At 42.2% G+C, this 10,046-nt stretch overlaps 1 protein-coding gene and 2 non-coding genes across 3 annotated transcripts; all 3 read right to left on the bottom strand.

Moving 5' to 3' along the window:
- Positions 1-1,291: 1,291 nt before the first annotated feature.
- Positions 1,292-5,416, bottom strand: rpl10 (ribosomal protein L10). Its single transcript, XM_012877593.3, has 7 exons — positions 5,330-5,416; positions 5,173-5,204; positions 4,379-4,437; positions 2,979-3,086; positions 2,010-2,148; positions 1,732-1,894; positions 1,292-1,503 (listed from the first exon to the last, which is right to left on the bottom strand). Exons 2-7 carry the CDS (start codon positions 5,193-5,195, stop codon positions 1,348-1,350), a joined length of 648 nt encoding a protein of 215 aa, XP_012733047.1. The 5' UTR covers positions 5,196-5,204; positions 5,330-5,416; the 3' UTR covers positions 1,292-1,347.
- On the bottom strand, positions 1,563-1,695 carry LOC118564839. The gene has a single exon (XR_004932061.1). It is a non-coding gene; the product is annotated as a small nucleolar RNA SNORA70 (small nucleolar RNA).
- On the bottom strand, positions 3,171-3,304 carry LOC118564842. The gene has a single exon (XR_004932063.1). It is a non-coding gene; the product is annotated as a small nucleolar RNA SNORA70 (small nucleolar RNA).
- Positions 5,417-10,046: the final 4,630 nt, after the last annotated feature.

Genomic DNA, 10,046 nt, shown 5'->3' on the forward strand with positions numbered 1-10,046 from the left:
AATCTTTGGTGGTCAAAATGAGTAAAAGGTTAAAGAGGTGTGAAAATCGTTGCAAAGTGCAGTAGACAAAGAAGCATGCACAGGACTGGAGAGGAATGACAGCATCATCATATGAGCAGCAGGAACCCACCTGCTGATGATAGGCTTTGCCATGATTAACGACCGTAACAATGAACTGAAGAATTAAATAGAATGAGGGAATGCAAACTTGATTTGGTGCTGCAAAGAAAATCTCTTTGATTGGGCTGTTATGTGATTATTGGTAGTCATATGAGAATGTTTCATCACGTCTTAAAGAATAACCCTGGGAAAGGGGGGCTTTTTACCACTGGATTTGATTTTAAAGGTCTTAAAACATCTCGTCTAATTCTGAAACAAGAGTAAAATAGAGCAAACGTCACACTGGGAGAACTCTTCCTAAATGTATGGCTGAAGCATATTTCTATATATATATAGTCAATAAATTAGGATATGCATTTATGAAGAGGCTTGTCAGATTTAAAGTACCTTTAAAAAAATATATAACTTTTAAACTGGTGTTAAACATTTCCATTTCAGCTAGAAACTGTTTATTGGTCTGATGTAATATTCTGATTTTAAATGCTGTCATTTGGTGGAAAAAAAAAAAGATCTAACAAAGGCTTTTCATCAGTCTGTGTTGATCTCAGTGAATTGTAACTGAAATAAATTAATATTCTAATTTATTGAATATGACTATTTGGTCTGAATTAGTTTCCTATTGCATCCTGAAGAAATTACTTGTAACTAGAAAACTAAATCATTGTCTAAAACTATTACAATAAAGACAAAATTAAAATGTACCTTTAAGAGTTTTGCCCAAAATGCAGGCAGCAGTGAATCCAGGCCTTATTTATGTGACCCCTCAAAAAGTAACCCCCCCCCCCCACCCATCTGTTCTGGGATTCAGTTGTGACAGATGAATGTTAGCTTTTATTGAAAAAGAACCAGTCTTGGCTGTAGAATTTCAGAAAACCAGTCAGAATATGGTAAAACGAGTTGAAGTTAGTTTTTATCTGGTGGATCTACACAGCAGCATAAAGGCCTGGATTTTCTTTTAACCTTTGTTTCTGTTCCAACCTGAAACCCAGAATCTAACTGCTGCTTCATTTAGTAACTTTTTGAAAATATTCTGTGTGATTTTAATCCTCAGCCTAGTTTTGATGAGGTCATCAGTTACACCAGGTCACATGATCTGTCAGTCTGGCTCCGTTCTCACTTGCTCAGTGTCTTAGACTGGATGGATGCATCAGGACAAAAATGAAGCAAAATGTTTTTGTAGTCAAACTCATTTATTGGTTGCCTGCTCACAGAAAGTGTGCAGAGTGCTTAGACGGCATGCAGGGCCTTCCAGCGGGACAGGGGGCCTCTGCTGGGGATGTACTTCACCCCACAGCCATCGGGGATCAGACGCTTCTCGGCCATCATGTCATCAAAGTCACAGGCGTTGAACTTTGTGAAGCCGTACTTCTTGGAGATGTGGATCTGCGGATCAGAGAGACGGCGTGTTACTACAGGTTCTCAGCAGGCGTCAGCAGCAAAACAAGTGTCTCAGTGGTCCCTTACAGCACTCAGCACCACCCAGCTGAGGACATACACAACCAAAGAGTTAATGTCTGCAGCCTTTGCACACCAGAACCACACTGCAGCAGAACTGGTCGGCTTAATAAGCTGCATTGTAGAACGTAGCCCTGGTGGCTCTTTTAGGTTTACCTTTTGGCGTCCAGGGAACTTGAACTTGGCTCTGCGCAGAGCCTCCACCACATGCTCCTTGTTCTGAGCCTTGGTGCGCACAGACATGATCACCTGACCGATGTGCACACGGGCCACGGTACCCTGGGGCTTACCAAAAGCACCACGCATTCCAGTCTGGAGCCTGAGAACCACAAAGCAATGTAATGAGAGGAAACTAAAACATAGCATTTCTAAAGACTCACTGGGCAGAAGGCAGAGCTAATCCAGCTTTAATCCAGGCCGTTTCATCCAATCACCTATCAGCTCCAGCGCAGGACAACATCTTGTTGATGCGGATGACGTGGAAGGGATGCAGACGCATGCGGATGTGGAAGCCATCTTTACCGCAGGTCTTCACCATGTACTTGTTAGCACAGATACGAGCCGCCTCCAGGGCTAGAGAGAGGAGAGCAGAGCGTTAGAGGAGCCGGGGCTCCATGACGAGGCTTTCTGGAACCTTCACCCAGACGGGATGACTGCTGTGTGATGGGACTACCACCTCAGGTATATTCCACTGGAACGTTTACACCATAACGCCGCCTACAACCAGCGTTTAACTTGTTAGACAGGAGGAGGGGATGAGCTACATCAGCAGCCTGTGTTGGCTCATACCATGCAACATCAGAACCTGACACTTTTCCTCCACTGGATTCACAGCCACCTCCAGCAGGACAAAACTCTGACCCTAAATCAGGTTCCTGGCAATTCCACTGCAAACACTTCTAAAGCAAAGCTCAGGACGTCCCTATGACACGTCTGGAGTTAAAAGACAGCTTTGTCTGCGTCTAGGTGGCTGGAAACAAACGGGTCGCACCATTTCAGCTCTGACACCTTGACTGAATCTTTCTGCACTATTGCTCTCTAATAATTTAAACCTTAGAGGCAGAAAAGGAAAATGCTTCACTTCAACACATTCAAACCCTTTTCTCAGAGTAGGAAATTCTGTTCTTGTGAGCAGGATTTTTAGATGGACCCTTATGGACCCGACAGGCTTCCTGAATCTTACTGAGCAGCAGTTCTAACCCCACCGCTAATCCCCACCAGCCCCCCCACTGAGCATGCTCCAGATGTTTAGCTTGGAAGAGCATGTCCAACGCCATCAACAGAGGGGGAAGCAGCAGGTACGCTGGAACACAAGAAGCCGCTGCTCTGAATGGAGCAGACTGGGTTCAGACACGAGGATCTGCTCAGATGAAATCATTACGTTTTATTTAGTGACGGCTAACCTTCAGAGGACAGCTGCTCGTACTCATCAGAGACCATGTGGGCGCACAGAGGGAACTCATCTACCTTGGCCTTCTTCCTGCCCAGGTCAAAGATCCTGATCTTGGGATCTGCAAAGAGAGGAGGAAAAAAAAAAAAAAATGATTTAAAGACAAGATCTGTGGAAACAGCTGGATTTAACCCACAGAACCTAGAAGTGTCTCAGTGGTCCCTTACAAGCACTCAGCACCACCCAGCTGAGGACATACACAACCAAAGAGTTAATGTCTGCAGCCTTCCCATACCAGAACCACACTGCAGCAGAACCGGCTGCCTTAATAGGCTGCAGCAGCACCAGCAGGTGCTGTTAACCTCCGTGGTGCTATTCACTGGGTTCTCTGCAGGCAGAAGCCCGTTTTAGACCCGATTTACCAGCAGTTCATCTGAGAAAGCCAGCCTCACATCTGCACCCTATGGGAGGTGGAACGACCATCCTTTAAATCATTTCTACATTTATGCTCTGCGCCTAAACAGATAAGCTAAAGGAGAACCAGAAAGCCAGTCAGACGTCTTTAGACTCAGAACGTGTGTTCTGTTACACACTGAGATGCTGACGTTTACTCCCTGCAGCCGAAATCACTGGTTGGTAGCTCTAATCTTGGCCTTATTCTAAAAATCGAACTTTCCCTTCGTTAAATGGAAACTACTCTCTTTGCAGTTTATGAAAAGCTGCGGCTTTTACCTGAAGCGAGCATCAGTTTCCCTAGTGAATATTTCTAGCGGTGCCGCATCAGCTGGGCACTAAACGCATCAACAGGGTGACAAAGTTTGGACCCGGCAAACCGAAGGTTTAGTCTAAGAGGTAAAGAAGACGATGAGCGGATGAGGACTGCAGATGAAGGCAGGGCTGAAATCGTTGGAGGAAAACTTCTCAGATGAAAACAATGCGGCGTAGCATTTGTCATAGATGGTGCGTTCCATCAGCCCTCTGTAGTCGGAATATTTTAACTGAATGGCTCCTGAAGTTAGTATTACGAGCTGGAAAGTCGGTGCAGCAGGATGGTACCAGACATCAGCATTCAAGATGGCTGCTACCTGCAGCAACATTGAGTAAAAGCTCATACTTTGACCGTTTGTAGCAGCTCTCTATCATTCAGTCAGCCACATGGATGCTAGCGTTCAGTGTTCATCAGACGGGATGTTTCAGCTGTTTATCTACACAAAATACAGCCTACTTAGTTTGAACTACAGTGCAAGCATCCATGTTTATTCCTACTGTCCAACAAGAGGAAAGCTGGAACGCAAAAACGTAATATGAGCAATCTGCGACTCGTTAGTTCCGACCTCAGAGGCAAAAGGAACGCATCATCAGCACATCCTGGAGTATTTTGAGGATAAAAATTAAATGTTATTCAGCTCTCACCAGGAACACCCCTGCAGAAGCGAGACTTGGGGTAAGGCTTGTTCTTGCAGTAGCGGTAGCTGGAAGAGAGAAAACATGTTTCAGTGACGATCTTTGTTAGTCTTTACTAAGCCCACAGAACCAGTTAAAACATATTCCTGCAAGGTGCAGCTAAAAACTCCGCAGTAAGAGGACAACGCCGGCAGGAATCCACGTGTAGCCTACTACAAACAATTTATTAACAGGCAGTTTTTAATACCTGCGTTTTAATTAAATCTGAAAACCATTGGTTCGCATGTAGGGCTGGCAGAGAACAGTGGTGCCATGACATGCTGGCCTAAAGGAGCCGGAACACCAGAACCACCGATCCATACATTTAAACACAGCAATTACTAGTTTGATCTGACACGTTATCACTTTTAATACGCAAGCATCAGCCAATAAAACTTAGTTTTGTAAAATCTTATACAGCTAAAGTTCCGTTAGCAGAATGAAAACTTCTGACCTGAATAAACAACTCTATCACTAACCCGCTGCATGCTAACCGAGTGTTAGCGCTAGCATTGTGTCGGCTAGCCTTAGCCTTAGCTCGAGCCAGCGCCATTGCTGATTTACGTGAATGTGAAAACGGTCGTGATTGAGACCAATGTCAACCATCCCAACATGTTTTCAGCAGAAGGTCAGCGTCTTATCGCCGCGGTAGCAGCGAGGCCAGCCGGGGCCCGGCTCCGCGCACATGGAGTGGCCTCACGGCGGCTGCCATTTTCAGACTCTGAACTCGGCCTGGCGGCAGACAAGAAGCACAGAGGACTTACCAGCGAGCAGGTCGGCGGCCCATGGTTACAGCCTGGGGTGTAACACACAAGAAAGAACGGTTTCAGTTAGACATCAACCACTTTGAAGAGAAATATAACATTAAATATGTTCGTTTGACGAGCGGAGCGAGAAAAGGCGCTGCCACCACGCACTCACCTAATGGAGGAAAGGAAGGAGAACCTGCTTCCGCCGCGTCATGACAACGGAGGTCCGGAGGAGGGAGGTTAAATACTTTTAATGTCAACAAAATATTTTTCTATGTTGACGTGTATATTTTGGTGTACATGTATTGCATATAGTAGTTTCATGTAAACAGAGTAATATAAACTGTTGAGTAAAAACTGTACATTTACATGAATTAAATAGACTGCTGGGAAATGTAGTTTTCCCCCCTTGAGATTCCAGCGCGCTTCTAAAGCGCGCCCTCTATTGTCACTTCAACTTGGCGTGTTGCGTTAGGAAAAATATTTTTTTTAACAATTTGTAATAATAATAATAATAATAATAATAATAATAATAATAATAATAATAATAATAATAATAGTAATAATAAGAGACTATGAGACTAATTCAGTGAGTGCATTACAAAGACAGAATTTACCGTGCCGCAGCAGGAAAAGTATCCAGCATCCATAGTCTCGGAAGTCATGAAAAAGCAGCATAAACATGGGGTTGATGTTATTAGAGACCAGGCTAGATTTTTGAATAGAATCGATCAAGCTAGTTCCGAAAAATCTAAATTAATTCCTGGAGCCGAGTGTTATCATGACTGTGTTCTTTTCCCCTCACCGTGTACAGCATCGTGGAAAGCAGAATGGGACTCTGACTGCTGTAGTTATGCCAAACACATTTGCTTTACCAAGGGAGGCTTTATATCTATGAGTCCTCCATTGACACCCAACCCTTGACAATTTCTTTCATTGCTGTTAAAGTCTTAGGTACAAACTGAGACCAAACATGACAGAGGAAAAGGGGAAGAGGAATAACAAGGACAGGGTAATAGAAAGAGACAGAGACACAAAGAGAACATATAGACAAAAATTATAAAAGTAAACCACCAGCTGCTACGAAAGAAAGAAAAACCTTCCTACGGCTACCATGGAGAAACTGTGGAAAGAGAACAGCGAACACCTACACAGTCAGTAACAAGCTAACAGACAGCAACATCACCAGCAGCAAGAACATGGAACAGAACCGTTGATCCTAATGGAGACTACAGGGCGTGAGGGTATGTTTGTACGAACATGCAAAATATGTGGTGTAGATTTCACAGGAATGGGTGCAGAAGACCACCGCCACTCCCCCTCCATGGAACAGAGGCGTCTGAGAAACTAGGGCGACTGACTGGCAACCCCACCAGGCCTGGTCACCCAAGCATGAGTCAGGGGGGGGGATCCAGGACCCTGCAAACCATGACTGTGCATCCCACTCCTGGACAAAGCTATCGAAGATCCACCACTGCTTCTAACTTTCCCCCTGGGATCATTAAAGTTAGTCTGAATCTGCATCTGAACTTCAGGCGGTCTGTTATGTTCCCATAGCTTTTACTTCTGGCTCATAAGTAATCTATTTAGCTGCCACTAAAAGATCTACTGCTGCTAATAGCTCTTTATCAGATAAGAAGCTTATTTATCATTGTACACTGTTGTCAGCTATACAGATTGTGTTGGTTCCCCCACCGAGAAATAGAATGAACAAAGATAAAATTATAACAAAGTAAACATAAGTCATAGATTAAACAACAATGAAATAAGAAAAATAATAAAGCAGTTTAAAGAGCCTGCATCTATGAGCTACGGACAGTTATGAACAAGCTGTAGGTGGGAAAGTGAATTGTAGATAAAGTTAGAAACAGTAACAAATGAGGGGAAAACAGGAAACTGTGCATGACTAATAAATAAACGTGGCGAAGACCTCAGAGTAAAATACAAGAATTGAACAATGGATAAAAATCAATTGTATGGATCCTCATCTCATATATTGCACTTACAACCCGGGGGTACGGATGCCTGTGTGAGGAACTGCTGTGTGTACACGTGGTAGAGAGGTTCACTTCCAATTTAACACAAATAGAAAGTACTCCAGTGCCTCTGTGTTTTGTGTGTCGTCTCCGTTCTCTAAAAATCCTGGTCTCCCAAGACAAGTGGCTGTTCACACTGACCCTGGTTCTCTAATTGTTTTTTTTTTTTTTTCGGTTGATACAGAGTTGGTCCTTCCCCTGTCATCACAAGTGTATGAAATTCCAGGGATTCCCTCAAAGTTTGTCTGAATATAGACTGACTCTGTGTGTCTTGTAAAGCACCTTAAGATGACATTTTTTTGTGAATTGTTGCTATATAAATTAACTAAAATATATTGAATTGTATAAGAAAAAACATGATATTGAGCATTTTGGGCTCAGTTAAAACCTTCAGGTCATGCTTATAGCACTGCTTGAACATCTGAGCTTTCCTCTTGAATTAATTGTCACACTGTCAGACAGTTAACAACCGCATCATCAAATGCACAGCACACAGAGTGTAGAGAGGGCTAAAATGCGTTTTGAATTGTGACCAGTAGGGGGCAGAATTGCTTAGAATATAAAAGCCTCTGCCACTGGCTGCTGCTTCAGTCATTTTTAAAAGGGAGCAATGAGCTCGCGCCCTAAGTTCAGTAAATGAAAAGCAAATGTTTTAGAAATGTGAGGAATTATTTGCAGCTTATTCTGAAAACGTCCCTATCATCAGTCTTCCACCCAATAATATTTATTACTCCTGAGGGACCGGCACAACGATGCAGCCAAGCCTCATTTTCAGGGTCATTTTATGTCTTTTGTTTGATAAGTGCAGGGTCACGCAGACCAGGGCGACCTGTGAAAGATTCAAAGGAAAGCGGTTTGAACTTTGGCTGGGATTCCTGCGCAGCCTCATGTGAAGGTCAGCTGTCAGCTCCCTATCTTCTCTGCCCTGCTGTTTTGACTGATTTCCACAAGACTTTTCCCATCTCAGGGCTCTGAAGGCCAGCAGTGACGGTGACACGATGGAACAGAACAAAGACCAAAAATGGTCAGAGGATATTCTCCGCTTTCTGGTGACCGATGACAGAGACACACTCACAGTCATACCAAAACACTAAGTGGAAGAGAAATAGAGCCTTAGTTTTTGACACAGGGCTTAAAAGCAGGGCCATTACTTCCATTTAGATACAGATTGTTGGCACTGAGGGAGGTTACCTAAAATGTTCATCGGTATGGGAGAAACTGTCTGTTTTACCAGAAGGTTTGACAAAAAAATAAACAAATAAATAAAGCCTAAGTCCTCCTGTAGGTCTGGAGTTTACACAGGCATCACAGCATAATGTTTAATCTTATTGTCTAAGTAATGTGACATGTTTTTGAGAAATGTACTTCTGGTCTGATAGAAAACCAAGTTTTCTTCATGTAACACATTTGGAATCCACCCATCCCTCCATTTACATACACCCACCTGAATGTCTGAGCTGTAGGGTTACCATGTACGTCAGTGACAGTCTTTTAAGCTCACACACACAGGTATATATATATATATATATATATATATATATATATATATATATATATATATATATATATATATATATATATATATATATATATATATATATATATATTTTATATATATATATATATATATATATATATATATATATATATATAACGTGTGTGTGTGTGTGTGTGTGTCACTGACGGTCATGGTAACCCTACAGCTCAGACATTCAGGTGGGTGTATGTATGTATGTATATGGATGGATATATAGTATATATATACTATATATATATATATATATATATATATATATATATATATATATGGAGAGAGATAGATAGATAGATAGATAGATAGATAGATAGATAGATAGATAGATAGATAGATAGATAGATAGATAGATAGATAGATAGATAGATAGATAGATAGATAGATAGAAGCCCAGAAACCTCGTCCAAACCTCACCAGCAGACTTGTTTGCATGCAGAGGCCGGAGGCCCCAGATGTAGGAGCTCCCTGCAGTATCTATATTTCTGCTGTTTGTAAACACAATCTCCTTCTGTTGACTGTGATCCATATCTCATAAACATAGGTGAGGATCAGATCGGCTGGTTGAGAACTATGCTTTCAGTCTCATCTCTTTCTGGACCACAACAAGGCCCCGATCTGTCTATCCATCTCCTTCTCCATTGTATCATGACTATGTAACAACACACTTGAACTCCTCAGATCAAAGCACAGACTACACCCTCCCTAGTTTTAAATACCTTATCTCATCATTTGCATAAAGCCCTGAATCAACAGATAGGCCTCAAGGAGTATTCTGATGGTGATGCTGGGCTGTGAATAAACCATTTTTACTGCACTTCTACTGAAGCATCTCCAGAATAAGTATAAATCAGTTTAAAAGGAACAACTCAGGTGTTTCCTGTTGGAATGGTAAATATACAACTGGGCTACTAGTGATTTAGTTGTTAAAAAAAAGATCCACACCAAAATGTCTTTAACGTGTCCCAGAAATATTGTGTGTTCATAACTGGCAATAGTTTTTAGAAGCTTAATCCATGTTTCAAAATGAGATTTTGTTACAATTTGCAAAGTTTTTCCATCATTTTTCATCAGTTTTAGTTCCAAGAACCCAAGATCTGATAATTCGGAGTGAATTAGGATGTAGTATGAGCTGTAAAATGGGCTCTAACAGGATCCTTTATAAACCACTAAGGATCCAGTTTCCCTGGCTCTTTCATGCTAAGTTGACCATTTCATGACTCAGAGATTAGAGACGCTTTGTTTTGGTGACTGCAGTTACAGACAGGAGTTGTAAACATGGGGATCAGAGCAACAAGCAACAATATCAGGATTCTGTTCAC

This window comes from Fundulus heteroclitus, chromosome 1, assembly GCF_011125445.2.
Source record: "Fundulus heteroclitus isolate FHET01 chromosome 1, MU-UCD_Fhet_4.1, whole genome shotgun sequence".
Taxonomy (NCBI): domain Eukaryota; kingdom Metazoa; phylum Chordata; class Actinopteri; order Cyprinodontiformes; family Fundulidae; genus Fundulus; species Fundulus heteroclitus.